General features: G+C 43.8%; 2 protein-coding genes across 6 annotated transcripts; one reads left to right on the top strand and one right to left on the bottom strand.

The window, feature by feature from the left end:
* On the top strand, positions 1-9,714 carry ZDHHC4 (zinc finger, DHHC-type containing 4). Of its 5 annotated transcripts, none has more exons than XM_014936645.1 (7): positions 1-340; positions 1,235-1,365; positions 3,711-3,784; positions 5,456-5,634; positions 5,736-5,861; positions 6,513-6,757; positions 7,826-9,714. In XM_014936645.1, exons 1-7 carry the CDS (start codon positions 325-327, stop codon positions 8,108-8,110), a joined length of 1,056 nt encoding a protein of 351 aa, XP_014792131.1. In that variant the 5' UTR covers positions 1-324; the 3' UTR covers positions 8,111-9,714. The 5 variants fall into 5 exon arrangements, with proteins under 5 accessions (XP_014792131.1, XP_014792133.1, XP_014792134.1 ...); XM_014936647.1 differs by having other exon boundaries at positions 327-444; XM_014936648.1 differs by lacking the exon at positions 1-340 and adding an exon at positions 435-692.
* A 67-nt stretch (positions 9,715-9,781) lies between these two features.
* E4F1 (E4F transcription factor 1) lies at positions 9,782-19,011 on the bottom strand. Its single transcript, XM_014936181.1, has 14 exons — positions 18,990-19,011; positions 18,728-18,882; positions 18,492-18,591; positions 17,885-18,090; positions 17,551-17,671; positions 17,115-17,267; positions 16,855-17,021; positions 16,084-16,311; positions 15,657-15,762; positions 14,743-14,960; positions 13,644-13,842; positions 12,220-12,380; positions 11,350-11,412; positions 9,782-10,851 (listed from the first exon to the last, which is right to left on the bottom strand). The coding sequence occupies exons 1-14, from the start codon at positions 19,009-19,011 to the stop codon at positions 10,504-10,506; spliced, it is 2,247 nt and encodes a 748-aa protein (XP_014791667.1). The 3' UTR covers positions 9,782-10,503.
* Positions 19,012-19,068: the final 57 nt, after the last annotated feature.

Genomic DNA, 19,068 nt, shown 5'->3' with positions numbered 1-19,068 from the left:
GCGAAGGAAGGAAAAAGGCCAGAAGGAGTGGCTCTCCCCGACAGCCTCAGCGCCTTCAGGAGGCGATGGCTGATCTCTCCCTCGGCCTGGAGCCGCCTCCCGGTGTGTGGCCCAGCGGCGGCCCCGTCCCGACCCCGCCAACCCGCTCCCCTCAGCCGGGGGACGGGCCACCTCCCCGGAACCCGCCGGGCCCGGCCTGCGCGGGTGCCGGACGCCGGATGGAGAGGTGCCATCCTTGATAAACGGACCTTCCGAACGGACCTTGGGCAGAGCGGTGGGGCTGGGCTGCTCTGCCGGTCCCCGGGGGCGGCCGCCGGCTGAGGGATGCCTCCGCTTCCGGGTGCGACAGGCCCTTCCGCCGCCGCAGATCGCCGAGCGGCCGGGGAGGGCGGGAGGGCTCGGCGATCGATTAGCCGGCCTCTGGGGAGGGGCGGCGGGGAGCAGGTGAGGGGAGCCCGGTCCCCCCGGGGCCAGCGTCCTCCCGCTCGGTGCCTCTCGGTACCCTCGACGCCCCACAGGCCCCGACTGTGTCCCCAGGGCACCGTGGGGCTCCTGCTGCTCGGGGGTTGCAGGACCGGGGCTGTCCCGGCGGCAGGCAGGCCGCAGGCCCGGCGCAGAGCCCCGAGGCCTAGCAGCCACACAGCTGCTCCCTCCATAAGCTGTCCCGCCGGCGGGTCCCGGCCTGTACAGAAGTACATAAAAGATCGAAATAAATCCTCTGCTCTCGCGGAGGGGATGGGTTGCACCGGCTGGATTTAGCCTGGAGAAAAGGAGTCTGAGAAGGGAACTTACTGCTCTCTACAATTCTCTGAAAGGAGGGTGTAGCCAGGTGCCAGTCAGTCTCTTCTCCCAAGTCACAGGCGATAAGACAAGAGGAGATGGCCTCAAGTTGCACCAGGGGAGGTTTAGATTGGATATTAGGAAAAATTTCTTCACAGAAAGGGTTATCAAGCATTGGAACAGGCTGCCCGGGAAAGTGGTTGGATCACCATCCCTGGAGGTATTTAAAAGACAAGTAGATGTGCTGCTAAGGGATGTGGTTTAGTGGTGGTTTGGGCAGTATTAGGTTGATGGTTGGACTCGATGATCTTAAAGGTCCCTTCCAACCTGGACAATTCTGTGATCCAGTGTTTTGGTGATGCACTAAACAGTGAGAAGCATAGCTAGGCCCCAGGCACTGCTGCAGAGAGCAGGCACTGAGGAGCACTAATAAGCTGCTTCTGTTGTGTTGCAGGGCTCAGGATGGACTTTCTGACACTCTTCTTGATTTATTTGTGTTTTGTGCTCGCTACTTTTGCTCTGCTCTGCATCTGCTCGGGAAGGAAGGAGAGTTTCCTCACAAGAAGTGTCAACAGTGCAAGCCAGGTAAAGAGCTGAGCTTTTGGAGCGATGACAAGCTCCTGTTCTGGTGGTCTGCAGTAGTTTATTGTGCTAAAGTTAGTGCAACTGCTGTATTTCTCCTCCATAAAAATGCTAGTATATGTAGTTAGAGTGATGATACGGTATATTTCATCCTGTTTGGACAACTGCTCTCAGGCAAGTGCTAATTGGGATTGAAAATAGAAATATGCTTCATTTTAATTGATGAAATCCTGCCCAAGCAGGTAGTAAAAAAACATTTGTGTCTTTTAGCTGTTTCTGCATGTGCCACTCTGGCCAGCTGCAGTCACCACAGGGTAATAGTAAGGATGGAACTCCTTACAGTGCTAAAAGTACATTGATCAGTGACACTGTAACATGTCAGCTTTGAGAAATTAAAAACGAGGACCCAGGTATTCACAACTTTATGGTGCTTGCTGAGGAAAAAGGTGGGGGGAGGTTTGAGGATTAAAACAGGGAGAGAATTATAACCGGTAGCAAATATTTTAGGGGAAGCTCTTTAAAGTGAATTGGTAATAACGCTGCAGGCTGTTCTTTCCTAAGAAAGAGGGAGGAATGAAGAGCTTTAAAAGAGTATTAAGAATTGCCATTTTATTGTAAAATCAGAGAATGAACTGAAAAGGCACTAGTTTTTTTCTGTCTGTTGGGCTGTGTCTCAATGAAGAAGGAAAAAGAGGTGGAAGGGAAAGGATAAGATAATCTAAATTGTAAATAACATTTAATGCTGTTTATATGAGTATAAATAGATTTTGATTTTTATTACTAGTATTTATTTTGCTTTATAGACATGCAAATCACTGTGTAGAAAAATTTATTATAATTTTCCCACATTCTTTAATAGTTGCTTCTATGAAACATGTGTAACAATCAGCAATTAAAATACTGGTGTGATGTGGAGTCACTGTCTGGAGAAATGTAATCGATACTTTTATGCATTAAATAAATATAGGTAATCCTAAATAGTTTCTGTAGACACTGTATTTTAAATTCATTTCTGCTTGTGATTAATGAAGCATATAAGACTGGAAGTTTGTTGAAATTCTTTGGCTACACTCCTGCATGATCTCTTAAAGTATTCATTGTGAGCAGCATGAAATAATTAACTTGCACAGGGCACAGGTGTTTCTAGCTCTGTGGCAAGTCAGCTTCCACCCCCAGTCTGTTTTCCTTGCTGCCAGCGGTTCGGTTGTGCAAGACGGTTGTATTCGTTGTACAAGTCTTCTCATTCACTCCTGCTTCCATCATCACTGCAAGCACAAATCGTTGTTCTAAGAGCCTTTTGCTTTGGTGTAAGGAATGGCTGAAACACAGGGGATTGCAGTACTGTATGTAGGGAAATAATGGATGTTGAACGTAATGTTAGACTGTACAAACACACATACAGGTAATTTAAATTTGAATTTTGCAATTGCATGCAGATTGCTTTTCTGCCTGCTAGTCTGATGTGTTTCCTAGTGCAGCACACAGCCTCTTTTAAAAAAAGACTTGTCACTTGAACTGCTGATATGAGGCATAGCAGTTAAAAGAAAAATATTTAACATCTTCTCAACTCTACATATGCTTTTTGCCTTCTGGTCTTTCACATCTGAGACAAGAAGCTCTCGCTGCATATTTTCTTTCCATCTCAGCTAGAAATAGGCTCAGCTGCTCTAATTCCTCCACGGCTGATGGAGCAGCGGGTTGCTATAGAGATCTGTCATCTTCTGAACGGCAGAGTCAAACAATTCTGCAGTCACAGTCGATTGCTGAGGACTTTGCTGAATGAAGACAGGCAGTTTCCTTCTTCATGGTATCTAGCTGGTTTTGAAACAGCAATTAGATACACATGGAGCTATCAGACTGGATCTTAGCTGTCGTTGAAGAAACTGGGGGAAGGCTGGTTTGTTTGGGTTTTGTTTGGTTTGGGTTTTTTATTCTTTTCCTTTTTGTGAAGGATAGCAGGCTTTATCCCTTTGCTTATCTTCTCTTGCATCTGTCAGATGTCCTGATGAAGCATATTGTAGTTTGGAAATTGCTCAGTTCTATCCCCTGCTTAACCAGTTACACAGTGTATAACCCGATATAAGCTCCTTATAACTTTCACACATTAACCCAGATACATTTGTTTGTGCCTTCTGGGCTCCCAAGAATATGGAACGTTTTGAAAACACCAACAACATGCCTGACTATATTCTTAGGAGCTCAAGTGCTCCTGAAAATGAGCTTCCTCCCCAGTGGTATGGCTACAGTGATATGTAACTGAGGAATAGGGTGACTTATGTTTTTGTTTGAAGGTTCCACAAGGCAGAAGTGATGTGCAATTCAGATAACACTGTTTTCATTTGCTTCAGGTGTTGTCATTTATAATCCCCACACAGCTCCAGAGGGTGACACAGAGGGCACTTCACAAGCTCTTCCACACAAGGTATTGCACTTCTGTTTTATGCTTTTGACATTATTTTTACTAGTGTTTCTGGCCACTATTTGTGACCTTCTGCCACCATCAGAGCTTTCAGTATTATCCTTAGATATTCTCTCTTCATTAGAGGTGGCTTGTCAGGGATTACAGATTCTCTTTAAGGTTTGCCACACTGTTGTCTTTCTGTTCCTTGCTTGCTGAGAAGATGGTACCCTGAAATATTTGAACATATTGACAAATAAAGATAATGTGGCTCAGTAGCTTCCAGTGTAACAGATGTTGGTCACACTGGTGGGAGACTGCATCCACGAGGGAATTAAAACAGACTCTCCGGCAGCTGCAGAATGAGTTTAGACAGAGCTAGAGATCCCCATCCTCTCCCTCAAATCCCATTAGTCTTAGTCTAGCAGCTTGGATGTCCAGGTGGCTCAAGGGGAAGCTGCACAGCTGCCAACGTGTAGCCTGCTCTATTAAGGTGAATTTTGTAGTTTCCTGTAAACTGTGGTGCTTGAGATCTGCTTCAGGAATGATTTAAATACCTTTCCTCTGGGGGCAGCAACTCCGGTATGACAGATGCTTCAGGGGTGTAACATCTACAGCTGTGGAATGTGTGCTGCAATTGTTTTGTTGGCTGTTGTGCTGATTCTCTGTTAACACAGCCCAAGAGAGAGTGGTGACACTGTCAAACGTGCAGTCAGCAACAGAGCAATTACCTGATGAGCCTGGTGTAGCTCTCGTTTCCAGACTATGCTGTGCGCTGGGGATGCTTTGATCCTACACACACATACCCTTCAACTGTGTCATCTCATTCAAGAGATCTTTCAGTTCATGCAGAAGTCCAGCAAGGCACAGCACTTGAGGGTATCTTCTCGTAGACCTGCAGTTGGGAGGAGACCCTGCAGGATCCTGCTGGATTGCACACAGTGTAGGAGAGAGCAGTAGAGGAGAGCTTGTCTGCAATGGACTTCCCACTGTAGTAAAATAAACATTACTAGTTAATTAAAACTCATAATAAAAGTTCAGCAAAATGATGTATAATGCAGAGAACTGTAGGAAGTGAACATTGCTCTCCTAATGTGTGGCTTGTCTGAGCATCTGTTTGACAGGCTGCTGAAAGTCGTTGCTCAGTATGATGCATCCCAAACAAACCTGCATTTGTTGCCAAACGGTTGTGCAACTTGCCTGGAAGAAGCTGTAGGTCTGCCCACAGGTTGGAACTAGTGTTCGCCATTGCTAACCTCCCACCATGCTTACTTCATAACAGCTGCTTATATTATTACAGTGTTTTTAAGATTACCTTTTATGGGGGTTGTCTTTCAGAGCAGCACACAGCAAATTTCATCTGGCAGGATGTTTTGTGGCTATTGCTGTGGCATATTTTATCAGCACCGAGGGTGCTTTGTACTTGGCTCCACTGTTGGGGGAAAAAAAATCCCAAGGGCATGACAATAATGGAAGTAAACTTAGCTGGCATATTTAAAGGAGTGTATGTGGGAAGAAGAGAAGGAGAAGCCACTGGATGGAGAAAACACTATTAATATGTAATCCATGCTGGCCTGAAAACCTAAAAGAGGTGTCTCCTTGCATTTGGAAAGTCTTTGCTGATCACCTCTGAGTGTACTTGACCTGTTAATGAGGATGCTGAGTATTAAATAGACTGTCCCCTTTCTGTTACAGAAGCTGTTTGTTTGTTGTCCTGCACATAGCCTTGCAGGCTGCGGTGTATGGGGAATACACATGGGAAGTGTTTGTTTACTGCTGGGAGCTGCAGTTCCACCTCCTCCTCCTGCTGCTGCCCTACCTGCTGCTGGCTGGGAACATGGGCTGCTTCATTCTCTGTTCCAGGGCCAATCCTGGTAAGCATATGCTCATTTGTGAGCTGTAGATGTTTGTAAACAGAACCTAAAAGATGTTACAAACCCCATTGCTTTTACTGTTTTCCTTGCTTCTTTCACAGGTATAATAACAGAATCAAATCATGCAGCGTTGGTTAAGATTTATGCATATGATGGTGTGTTATTTCAGAAAGGTGTCGTGTGTCCTACCTGCGACATGGAGAAGCCAGCCAGATCAAAACACTGCAGTAAGAATCTTAACTTCCTTGATAAGCATAACAGTAATACCGTGCCAGATGAATTCTCCATCAATAACTGCAGTTTGTGCTACATCCATTCTGTCACCCAGCTCGATGCGCAGAGGATTGTGTTCGCTGTACTGGGGTCCCAGTTTACAGCTGCCCTTTGCCCCTCCATAGAACTGTTTTGCTGCTCTTTCTTCTCAGAAAGATTAGCGGTTCCAAGGGTGTCATTTTGGGTCAGGAACAGGCAAGCTTTTGAGCATCTAGAAGTTAAATGGAAAATTATCACCTGTCAAGACCTGAGTTCAGGATTTTGTGTTTCTCTTGAAGAATTCACTGTTATCTCCTAAAATAAAGTGGGGAGCTACAACCTCTGTCTTTCGTATGCTTTGCTAGGCAGTGCTGTCAGACAAACCAGAGTCTTTGAGCTGCAGTTTGGGGGGAAAAAAAAAAAAAAGAGATGAGATACATGTCTTTGGTTTTACTATTGTTTTATTTTTATGTTATGCAATTGAAATGAATGTATTTGCTTAAAAATCTCTCAGCTAAATTATGACTGTAATTCTCAGATTTTTTTCAGATGAAAACTGTGTAAAAATCAAATTGACTACTTAAAAAACTGATAACTGAACTGTCTTGCCCCTCCCTCCTCCTCAGGTTTCTGCAATACATGTGTACATCGTTTTGATCACCACTGTGTGTGGGTCAACAACTGCATTGGTGCCTTCAACGTCAAGTATTTCTTCCTTTACCTTTTGACACTGACTGCCATGGCTGCCACCGTTGCCACTGTCACAGCCACGTTTCTCATCCAAGTGGTGCTGCTCTCCAACATGATGCACGGGAGTTACGTTGATGACCAAGGACAAGAGCGTGCTGTCGAGATTCTCTTCATCATTCAGGTAAGTTTACGCCACCTGGGTTATTAGCCTATAAAAAGGTTTATATTAGTCTTGGCTTTCAGGAATCTTTTAAGTCTGCGTGTTCTCACAGGCAGAATGTGGACAGACTGCAGTTTTTACCAGCTTACAGGGCTAATTAAGTTTAGGAAACTTGAAAAATACAGGATTTTTCTCATAGCACTTCATGCAGTTCTCCTATTCTTCATATCTCTGTCTCCAGACTGCTTTCACTCAGCAGATCTGATTCATGAAGAATGACTTTATGTTCCAATGACCATCTACTGTAGTATTGTTTAGGAAACAGCTAACAATCCTTGAGATACTTGTATGGAGAAGTTAAAGCAGGACTCTGCTACCCTGGGATTTAGATACTTGAATATTTTCTCTCACATACAAGCAAAGGGTGACTTTGAATCTCTCTACCACTTGAGGCATTTGCATTTCAATCCCCTCATGCCTTTCTGTAGGCAGTGAGGTGGTAAGTAGGAAATGCTTCATCTTTTCTTCATCCCAGACAACAGATGTTTCAGCTCTGACCCTTAGAAAGGGGTCTTTGTCAGGGAATGTTTGCTCATGTTTGAGCAGTACCGGTACCACTCCCCAGCACTGGAATTTAACTCAGAAAAAAAGAGCTGCTTAAACTGTATGATGTCAGCAAAACCTGATGTTGTACCAGATTGTAGCCTCTTCATTTGGCAGTTTGTTTTCAGATGATCTGCATTAATGATTTTTTTAATTAAAAAAACAACAAAAAGCAAACAAGCAAAACTCCAATATGAAATACAAACATTCATAGATAGATGAGTGTAGAGAATACACCCACGTATCAGCAAGGCTTGTGAGGGGAAATACATTTCTGGAAATCTCTGTGCTTTACTCAAAGATTGGACCAGGAACGGACCATCACTGAGCTGGGTGGGGGATAGGGCTGTGTCCTTATCTCTGAGGCCGCACGGTTCTGTGTGTGTATGGATCTGTGTTTCAGCTGGCGTGTTGCACTGATCACACGCTTCCATGTGATTTAATGCTCCAACTTTTTCATTAAGTTATTATTTTCTTTCTTTGCAGCACCTTTTCTTGACTTTTCCTAGGATTGTCTTCATGCTTGGTTTTGTTATCCTTCTCACGCTCGTACTGGGCGCTTACTGCTGCTTCAATCTGTACTTGGCCTTGACCAACCAAACTTCCAATGAATGGTATAAATCCAGAAGATACGGGTGTTCCCACCATCTAACGTCGCAGCCTCATGACAGACGAGTTGTCTATAAAAACATCTATTCTAAAGGAGTCTGGATGAATTTAAAGGAAATCTTTAAGCCTCCTACAGTGTTGGAAAGAAAGAAGAAAACTTGAAGATAATACTCTCTATATATGTATTTTTTTAACCTTTTGTAAGACTTTACTTCAGCACTGTGCTTTGATGCCCCAAGCAACTTTTATAAAAGGATTATGGTATTTCGATTAAGTGAAACTATGTTTTCATAAAGCAAACTAGTCCTTAAAAATCTAGAGTTCTTCCGAGTTTATCACTGCTCCTACCAGCTGTGACAGTGGCCTGTCCAGTCTTTTCAGACCCAATCACAGTATTGAAGCAAGCTGTACTAGAGATAGGTCCAGCTGAGGAACACATACACAACTTTTTTTTGTGATTACTGTTTGGATGCTGCATTACAGCACAGTATAATGAGCAAACTGAGTTCCTCAGTGCCTTTGGTACATCTTAAGTAGGTCTTCCTGCAGGAGACTTTACAGGAATAGAGCAATGTCACACATGTGGAAGCAATAAACATCTGAATGCAGGTTATTTGTCAACTATCCACTTTTTTTTTTTTTTTCCCCTGCAGGAAAATAGTAACTCCCAGCTGGCTGTATTTAGCTGTGAGCTACTCTTTGCAGCAGTATTGTGGTTAACAGTGTCTCAGCAGAGCACTAGTGAAGATACTTCACTTGGTGAGATCTCTGGGGTTAAGTTTAGTCCTCGTTTCCTTGTTAGAGGGACCAGCAGTGAATTGGCCGGTGTGGAGAGGCACGTCGGGTCCATCTTACTGAAGTGAATCTTTTCCTCTCTGTGTACAAGCAAGGGAAGAGCTAACAAAGAGCTGCTGTGAACTTTGAGGAAGCTTCATCTTTTTGTGAGTACCTTTGTTTCACAAATGATTACTCCATTACTGTTAACAGTATGCAGAATAGGTTGCATGTTTTTAGGTGAAAAAAACCACGATTACATGTAGAATCTTAGCCTGCAGAAACCACCTTCTACTGCAAATTTGTACTAGTTTGGAGCACCTTAATTTCAGAAAGGAAACTACTACAAGTGCTACTTCTTACCTGCTAAGTCTCTTTCTTGTACCTGTTTTTAGCTGTTTGAAAATAAGATGCACTTTCAGCCTTAGAGTTAGGAAAATAGTGGACTTTAGGACAAAATTTCAGCAACCTGAAAAGGGGATCAGATGTTTGATACTGAGCTTGGGACATAAAGGTCTTGGCAGATAACAGACTTAATCGTTCTGGCATTTCTCATCTTTATTCAATTGTTTGATATAGCTGCTCACTGCAGGAGGCTCAGCCATGTCTTAGGCATTCCTCTATTTTGGGCATTTTGTGGCAGAAGTTACAGTTGCTGAGGCTATTCAGAAGCACAACAGTAACATGGTCTTCCAGTTCTGTCCAGGGATCCTCTGGGTGAACACCGAAAGGCACTTCATCAGTGTCCCTCAAAAACACCCTCTGCCTTAGTGGTGGAAGACATAAGTAAACTTACAGCAACTAAGTTTTTACTTTTGGAAGTGGCAAAAAATATGGAAGTAGCCTTCTGAAATCCCTCCAGCTAGGGATCACTTGAAAGATTCCAAAGCATACAGGTACTGGGTGCCTTTAGATGCTTGTTTTGGGAAAAATAGTGTATTTGACTTGCCCAATAACAACAGTTTTTCCAGCACAATGTTAAGTGGCCCTGTTCTCTTCTCTTTCCAGAAATTCTGTTTGAGTGATAATAGAGCAGAAATTGAAAAAAAAATATAGTAAGAACTTTAAATAACTTTATTTTTAAAAATGTATTTATTTACATGCCGAATCTGTACAATATGCAATTAAAAATCCATATATGTTTTTTTTTAAAAAAAAAATCATATACAATATGGCTTTACACACCAGCAGACTAGCTCTCAGAGCAGCCTGTCCGGCATTGCAAGGGTACAATAACGCATTCTTTCATAGACCAGTAAATAAGGCTACTTGTCCAGGATATAAAATAAAAGAAAAATACTGCAGTACCATGCCTTAGGAGGACTAAAGTAGTGAGGTTAAAGGCGTGAAAGTTTTTGAGTGGTGGTGAATGCACACCAGAACTCCTTAGGTTTGGTTTTCTTGATTGGTTTTAAATGCATATGATTAAGTAGTCTCTTTTGAGACCTACATACTTGTTTCACTTTCTGAATCCTTTTAAACACCAGAACACTACTGTCCTGTGGTCAGAGGTAAATGATTTGCAAAGGACCTTCCTTTATTTGAGGCAGCTGTACAAAATACTGTCAAATATGCTGTTATCAGTCACTTTCACAGTCTAACCATGCAGAGGTTTTCAACCACTGTTGTTTCCATTTTAAACAGAAAACATCCTATAGAAGCATTCTTTCCCTTGCTCTCTGAACAGTTATAACGGCAAACTTAGGACTGATCAAATTCCCCAAACTGGAGAAAAATAGTAAGCTTTACATTGACATCTGTCACTACCTGCATGCTGTCCATTACACAATCACAGTCTGCACTTCCACCTCCCCCTCCTGGGAGGCGATCACAAACTCTCCTGCGTGTTCCATGATCTCAATGTCCTCAGATGCCACCATCGTCACCGTTGCCTCTTCCGTCTCGATGCTACCCTCCGTGGTCAGCACCGCTCCTTCTCCGATGGCGGAGGCCAGGGTCATAGCCACCTGCTCCGTGAGGCTTTCGGGGGTCGCGATGGTGATGGTGTCTGCAGCATCTGTGGTTACTTCAGAGTTTTCTGCCACGGTGACGTTCTGTACGATGATCTGGTGACCAGAGTTTGCTTGATTTACTATTTGCTGCACAACCTTCATAATGTGGCTGTCGACCTAGATGAAGAGAAATGAGGCCATGTTATTTCTCAGCATATTGTACCATTAGAAGTACAAACACTTATCACTATAAACCCCTCTTGATGAGCAGAAGGGCAGTACCAGCAGCATTTAATTCCAGTTTCCTTCTGCTGTTCACTGAACTTCCCATCATCCTGACAACAGCAGACTCGTAGAACTTGTCACACCTCGTGTTTCTGAAGGTGTTTCACTAGCAGGGTACTTCTACAGAAAATCAAACTATTGTGTATAGAAAAACCTTACCAAGGCACAGCCAGTGAGTGAATGCCATTCAAGAGCCTCGCCAGCCCAACTTTGCAGCAACCATTAGTTTTACCATTCAGGAATGCCTTAAGAGGATCATTTCCCCAAGGGTGAAGTGTTACTGTGCAATTCTACACAGCTGGATTTATTTAGCATGAATTCTAGACACTAAGAGTGCTTCATTTCATCTACAGGAAGTCCCCAAAATAATAGTTTATGTGGCTGCTTTACCTCATGTCTTGTTCCCTCTATTATTTCTGTAGCTTCGCTGGTCTCCATGTCTTCAGTAGCAGTCTTGAAAGACAAAATATGATGATTCCCTTTTTAGATTACTACAAAAAAATCTTTTATTACCAAGATATAAGACAGTAAGATCTTCTGAAAAGTCTTTCTGTTCCCCACATCATGCAGTAGCTACTCTAAAGACAACACCTCTTTGAAATTCCCTCCAAATCCCATTATCAAGAGCTACTTAAAAGTAATGCAAAGTGCTCACAAATAACTGAAAGAGAACATCCTCTCTCAGCAGGACTCGGCCAACTGGCAGATTTTTCTCCTACTGGAGAAAAACTATGGCAGCACTAAAGGGACTCAATAAATGAACTGTGTTATTCTGCACGGATGAGCACTGGCTCTTTGTCACGAAGGGGGAGAAAGTGAAATGCGTAATTCATTGCTTTTGGCAGCCACAGCCAGCTGAAAACAACAGAGATTATTTTGGACAAAATGAGCTAAATAGAAATGGGAGAAAAGAGTAGGTAAAAGTTGAGGGAGAACTGAAGGAAGTTTGTGAGGACATAAAGTCCAGTATGGTCAGAAGATCTCGGTCTCAGCCTTCTGATGAACTACTGTCAGTCTTCACTGTGTTCTCATTTTCCTGCCTACATTAAATGCAGGACTTGAGGAGAGTGATGAAGTCCTCCTGGTACTCTCCTTCTGAACAAGGTTAATCCTACTTATTCCTCAGGTCATGCAGTCAGGGGTAGCATTGGCCAGATCTGATTTTACCTTCTCCCAAAAACTGAGATGAGGGACATGCACAACTGCATGTTTACTGACCCAAAACAGTGCTGAGAGCAGGCTGTTTGCCCCACTTCTTACCTCAATGATGTATTCCTGAGTGTCCGCCACCACTGAAGAAAACTCTACCAAAACAGTGTGAGGATCTTCAGAAATGACCGTTGCAGCCAAGTTGTCAGCTGACTGACTTTCCTCAGACACCATCACTTCTTCCACCTCTTTCAAAGCAAGCAGGCAGCCACCTGAATGATTTCCAAAAATGCCAGGAAAACATTATTTTTCGTAACAGTCTTAAATACAGGAGTACCTGGAAAATATTATGCAGCACGAATGAGACCCCTTTAACAGGATGACACTGACAAGCAACCAGCAGTCAGACAACAGGCTCTCATCCCACCAAGACAGGCCAAATAATGACCCCTAGAAGAGGCCTATGTGACACCAGAACCTAGCCTCAAGCAGAGCAACCTTCCAGTGTAATTACAAAAATGAGTATCAATATAATTTCAAGAACTACACCACTAAATTCAGATGCATAGAGCCATACAGGCTTTCAAGAGTCTTTTCTCTTCTTTGATTTTCTTTATTTGAAGAACATACAGTAAGACTTTTGGTATTTTTTGAGTCATTTATCTTTTCTGTTTATGCATTCCACTCCAGTATCTATCTAGGAAACTTTTTTTTCCCCTCCAGTAAACTCAAATAGTCCTTCCTGATCTCCATACGTCATCATCACTATCTGAAGAAGTTTGAAAATCTGTGCTTAGGAGCTAAAGAGCAGCAGGTCCAGCATGACTAATCCAATCAAACAAGATTATCTGTGAGAACTTAACTCTACTTAAGATATTTTCCTTGCAGAACAACCACCTTTGTGTTTTTACACGATTTCACAAACCTCAAAAATTAGTATGAATTTAATGAAAAAAAAAAACCAACCCAATTGGCAAGTTTAACCAGAACAATGTAAGTTTTACAGTCTTCTCACCTCTTCCCCAATACAGAAATCAACCTCTCTCCAGCATTAGTTTGCAAAAATGTTAGTTTGTGTGCACAGCCTTGGAACAGAACCACTTCACAATTCGGGGTAGACTCTTGTATGATGTAGGGCCCGTTGTCCCCACTTCAGGCAGTGGTGACATTGCAGAGATCACTTAAGGCAGTCTGGAGCAGAGCGCCCACAGCACTCCTGCAATTTGATTCTTAATGCAAATTCTATTTTGGTCTTTGTCTTTATTTAGATGATCTAGATTTTATATTAGAACTGTTGTATGGCTGTTTGCTCAGCATCATTTTTGGTCAGAAAGATCACAATAGAAATAGTCATTAATGTAGATTAAAAAAAATAAAATAAATAAAGCATCTCTTTCTGATGCAAGTGAGATGCAGAGAAACAAACTGCCTTGGACAAAGGTCATTAGATCCACTCTTCAGCCAGAAAGCAGCTTGCCCAAACCCAATCCTAGAACAACACCCCACTCCAACACAGACAAGCTTTGCCACCTCACCTTTGGTTTTTAAGTGCCTGTTGAGGGTGCCGTGCTCTGCAAACCCTCGCCCACACTTGTAACACTTAAAAGGCTTCTCCCCGGTGTGATGGCGGATGTGACGCACCAGCGAGCCCTTCTCCCTGAAGCCTCGGCTGCAGTACTGACACACGTAAGGCTTGTCCTCCAAATGCGTGCGGAAATGAACTTGCTGGGCATTCTGTACAAATAGAGAAGCAAGAGAAGGGAATGACAAACTCAAGCAAGCAGTAGTTTAGCTCCCAGGGTAAAATTCAACATCTTTGAGGACTTCTCACGTAAGACGCGATAAAGACTTGTTTATAGTGTTATTATTACGTAATCACAGAATCACAGAATCTTCTAGGTTGGAAGGGACCTTAAAGATCATCTTGTCCAACCGTCAACCTAACTGACAAAAATAGACACCCACACAACAAACAAGGAGCATCACCATCACTAAACCATACCTCCCAGCACTACATCAACCTGTCTTTTGAACACCTCCAGGGATGGTGCCTCAACCACCTCCCTGGGCAGCCCATCCCAATGCCTGATGACCCTTTCAGTGAAAAAATTTTTCCTAATATCCAGCCTGAACCTCCCCTGGCGCAACTTGAGGCCATTTCCTCTTGTCCTGTCGCCTGTGACTTGAGAAAAGAGACCGACCCCCACCTCTCTACACCCTCCTTTCAGGGAGTTGGAGAGAGCAATAAGGTCTCCCCTCAGCCTTCTCTTCTCCAGGCTGAATAACCCCAGCTCCCTCAGCCTCTCCTCATAAGACTTATTCTCCAGACCCCTCACCAGCTTTGTCGCCCTTCTCTGGACCCGCTCCAGCACCTCAATGTCTTTTTTATGGTAGGGGGCCCAAAACTGGACAGTCTTTCCAAGCATGAAGGAACAGTTTCTTCACAAATGTGAAGGCTTTATTAAGACTGTCCCTCTTTTCTCCATTAAAACAAAAGCTCCTTCTGGAGCTTCTTCTCTTCCAAGAGGCAGGCGAGCTGGCACTTGTTCTTTGAGGGGCAAAGCCTCCTAACTTCTCCCAAACCCCAGCTCTGGAAAGGAAAATCTCAAGGCCTGTGTTGTGAGGGAGGCACACCTTTGTCTTGTACCGCTTGCCACACTTGGGACAGGAGTACGGCCGCTCATCAGAATGCACTCTTCGATGCCCTTTCACGTGCGCAATGGTCTTGTAGAGCTTGCCACACTCTCCACAGCGGAAACGCCGTTCATTCACGTGCACTTCTTGATGCTTTTTTAGCAGGTAGCCCTTGGTGAACTCTTTGCCACACTCCTCACACTTAAAAGGCTTGTAATCTAGAGACAGAGCAAGAGAACACGTGGTTGATACAGGACAACCAGCAGTAGCGAGTATCACGTACTTGCTGTAACAAAAGTCTTTCAAAAAAATTAACCCAGAGAGGAGGCAAGTTCTGTTTTCAGCTGCATGTATGGGCTTTGTCTCATTTCTAAATGAATTCTGCTCAAATATTGCTCCTATAGCCTTTGGTGCCTTTCAAGCAGCAGTTCCAGCCTATCAACCTGTTCTACCTGTGCTAACCTTTTAATTGGCCTTGTCACATAACTCTATTTTCAAGGATGCAGTGCAGGCCCTGAAACATGGAATTTATTTTGTTTTAAAGTATTTCTTTTACCCTCTATTCTAGAGCTCAACCAAAGCCAACCTTTTAATGTTTGTGTGTTAAGCATCAATTGATTCTGCAAGGCTAACGGCCATGTCACGGCAAGGACTGTGAAACAAACAAAGCTGTAGTATGCTTAATAGGCCCTGAAACATGGAATTTATTTTGTTTTTAAGTATTTCTTTTACCCTCTATTCTAGACCTCAACCAAAGCCAACGTTTTATGTTTGTGTGTTAAGCATCAATTGACTCTGCAAGGCTAACGGCCATGTCATGGCAAGGAATGTGAAACAAACAAAGCTGTACTATGCTTAAGATCATAGTGAGACACAGTGCATTTTAGATCACAGCATAAGCAGTAGAGCTTTACCTAAATGCCCTTTGATGTGCGTTTCGAGGGAAGTAGCTTCACTGAAGGCTTCGTTACAGTGAGGGCAAATGTAACTCTTGTACCCATTTGTTCTTTCTGCATCTGTCTATCGGAAAGAAAATGGTAAAACATAAGTATTTTTATACTAGTATGTACAGTTAGTGTTGCCAATCGATTTCCCCATTAAATACTCCAGCTTTGACAAGAAAGATCTATATTGTTAACAGGAGAGAGAGCGCACATGCATATTAACACTACACTTAAAGCATGCATGAAACACATAAGTAAAAATTAACACAAAGACCCCATCACAGGGAGGGAGGCACTGAGGGTAACGTGCAGGGTGGTGAGGCTAACAGGGCTGTCCACAACCAGGTGCAGGCAAGGAAGATTAAAAAATTAATCTATTAATGGAATACAAACATACAGACTCTGCTTGTTCTACGTCAACACACTGTTCCCCACAAGGCTCCTCTTCTGCTTCCACCACTTCATTTTCTAGTTCTTCTGTAGTGGCTACAGGAGGCTCATCTGGCTTTTGCATTTCCTCCATCGCGACTCTCTCGATCACAATTCCCGAATTCCTCATGGCCTGCCTCAGCAGATTCTCACTGTTCACTTCCCCCTCACACGGCAGCTCCTCAGGATGTGACTGCTGAAGGAATAAACAGTCTGGTGATTAGTACAGCAAATAACACAATTAGCCCTTTCTTTACAGCAACATTGCTATGACAGTCATTCTTTCTGGGGTGTCTAATGCTGTCATACAGGGCCCAAAGACCAACAAGGGAACGGTCTTGGACTTAAGAAGGAAAAAGAGGTGAATTCTGTACTCTGAAAACATACAGTCCAAGGGTCGATAAGCCTTTGCTCCTACCAGAGTCTTGTAGCAGGCAATGGTCAACAAAAACACCCTCTCACCTTCTGTATCATCCAGCAGGTCATGGTTAACCCTACACATCCCCCTGTATCCTATACACACGCCCCTAAGCTCAGCAGCAGCGGCAGATGGCCAGACAAGGTCACAGCAAAGTTTGCATTCTGTGTTCTCAGATGAAAAAGAAGCTAATTAACCATTTACTTCCATCACACAGATTTATTCTCAGCACTTAAGAACATTTTGTTTATGAGGTGAAATACTTCAAAATACCTCTTTGCATAAAACAGACGACGGATATTTCAGAGAAGCAACACTCACGTCTTGGTCCAGGGATTTCGCATCTACAACGGGAAGTTCCTGCATTTGGACGTGGACTTCGTGAAGAACGTTCCCTTTTGCATCTGTCACGAGGTGAATGACGGGTGAGGCCTCAATGGATTCACTCGCTATCGATGGAATGGTGTCTGCGTTTGAACTACAGGATCCTTCAAGAAAAAGCAGCACAACGAATGACTTCAACTGTCAGGAGCAGGGTTGGTTTTATGAAAGGCAAGGCAGGTATTGACAGCATCACTGACCTGTTGGCAAATCATCTTTATTGACTACTATTTCTTTGTTCATGTTGAAGCGAATTTTTTCAGTGCACGGTGTCAGAGATTTCAGGTGCCGAGTCAAAGCTCCCGATTCCCGGAAGCTTTTCCCACATTTCTTGCATTTGTAAGGTCTTTCATCTGGAAATGACAAGAATCAAAAACAACAGCATTAAACTAACCATGGCCAGTTTTAGCTCTATGCAACAGACTGACAGAAGAACGCTTTCAGCTTTCTACAGTGAGCAGAGTGTGCTTATCCCAGGACCTCACGTTGCCTCCCTGCACCCCAAATATCGGAAAGCTCCACAGTCTCGACTCGGCAGAAGATGGAAAGCAGCAATAAATTCCACCAGAAGCTGGATAACCACACGTGGTGTGCACTCCAGCAACAAGGAACTCTTATTTTGGAGAGCTGTCTTACCAGTGTGACGCCGATGGTGTCGAATCAGAGACCCTTTTGTCCTGAAGGATGTTCCACAGAGTTTACATTCATAGTCCTTTCTGCTGCTATGAGTGATCATGTGAGCTTTGAGGATGCTTGCCTATGGAAAGAATTTTACTTTAAAAGATGTTCCAAGTGGTTAAAGATTTTACATTTCAACTGTAAAGAACAACAATGCCTCTTCTGAAATGAGAACTTTCCTTTTCAAAGCGTAACATGCAGTAGAGAAGCACATTGCTCTTGAGTCTTAGGAATCTTGGTTAAGAGCTAGCCTAAATAACTGACTAGCCCAAACAGAACAAACGATACTTACTGTTTTAAATGTCTTCTGGCACAATTCGCATACATATCGCCCTTCTTTGTTAACCAGCAGCTTAACCTTTATCAGCTCTGTGGAAATATCCTGCTCCTGATCGTCAGGGTTGCTTTGCTCTTCAGTGACTTCCCCGTCGACCCCACCATTTGGGTTTTCGAAAACGTGGTCTCCTGCAACAATGACTTCTTTGATGTGCCCACTACCTGGAAAAAGGATACAAAGACAGTTATGTTCTTTACAGAAGAGAGCTTGACACAACTAGAGCAATTTACTGTTTCAGCATTTAATGCAGTGGGAAGGAGAAAGAGTTACTTTAAACCTGGAACACGGGTCTTTGCAAAGTTCTCATTATTGCAGCATAAATATTAAAACGGACATTTCTAGAATAGATTTCTAAATCTAATCTGTATTAATGTGGAGAGAGTTGCAAAGCTGGCCTAAGGATACCTCTTTTACACCTTTGAGGTGACGCTCAGTCTCAAGTCACAGTAAGAATGAGGTGTCACGTACCCCGGTACAACACAAATCAAACAGAAGAGGACACCGGACGAGTAAACTGTTCCTAACCCAGCAGGGGCATGAAGGCAAGCGTCTGGAAGCTCACCTACTATAGCTGATGCGTTGCTGATTTCCTCTGCTATTGAAGATGCTTCAACAACTATATGAGCAACAGTTATCGACTCTTCGACAGAAGGAACAACCTGCTGTAACAGATAACATTTTTAGCAGAAAGGTTTTATTACCTTTAAAAACATTGTATTCTGTTCTCTCCCCTCCAACCCAACAGACCGTTGCATCCTAATTATTTGAGCCACGGCTTGAGGAGAAGCCTGCTGTCACCTTTTGTACTTCTTGGTTGAGGAGACCCGCCGAGGCAGCAGCAGCCAGAGCTTCTGGAGCGCGCTGACAGACCTTCTGCAACTTGTGCTGCACGAATTCTTCCAGGGAGGTGAACTCCGACTGGCAGCGACCACACTTATGCACGTCATCTTCATCTACGAGTTAAAATTCAGTCATTCCGGAAAACGCGGCACCGTTTACACCCAAAACTTCTGCCCCGCTAGTCCCGGTGAGCTCCTGCGCCCGGAGAGAAGGGACCCGCCGGCGGTGGGGGGGTTGCCCATGGGTGTTTTCGCGGGTTCTGGGGTGGAGTGGGGCGATCTCCCCCCAGGCCGGGCCCC

This window comes from Calidris pugnax, unplaced genomic scaffold, assembly GCF_001431845.1.
Source record: "Calidris pugnax isolate Ruff unplaced genomic scaffold, ASM143184v1 scaffold17, whole genome shotgun sequence".
In the NCBI taxonomy this organism is placed as follows: Eukaryota; Metazoa; Chordata; class Aves; order Charadriiformes; family Scolopacidae; genus Calidris; species Calidris pugnax.
This window is presented reverse-complemented; position numbering and strand designations above follow the sequence as displayed.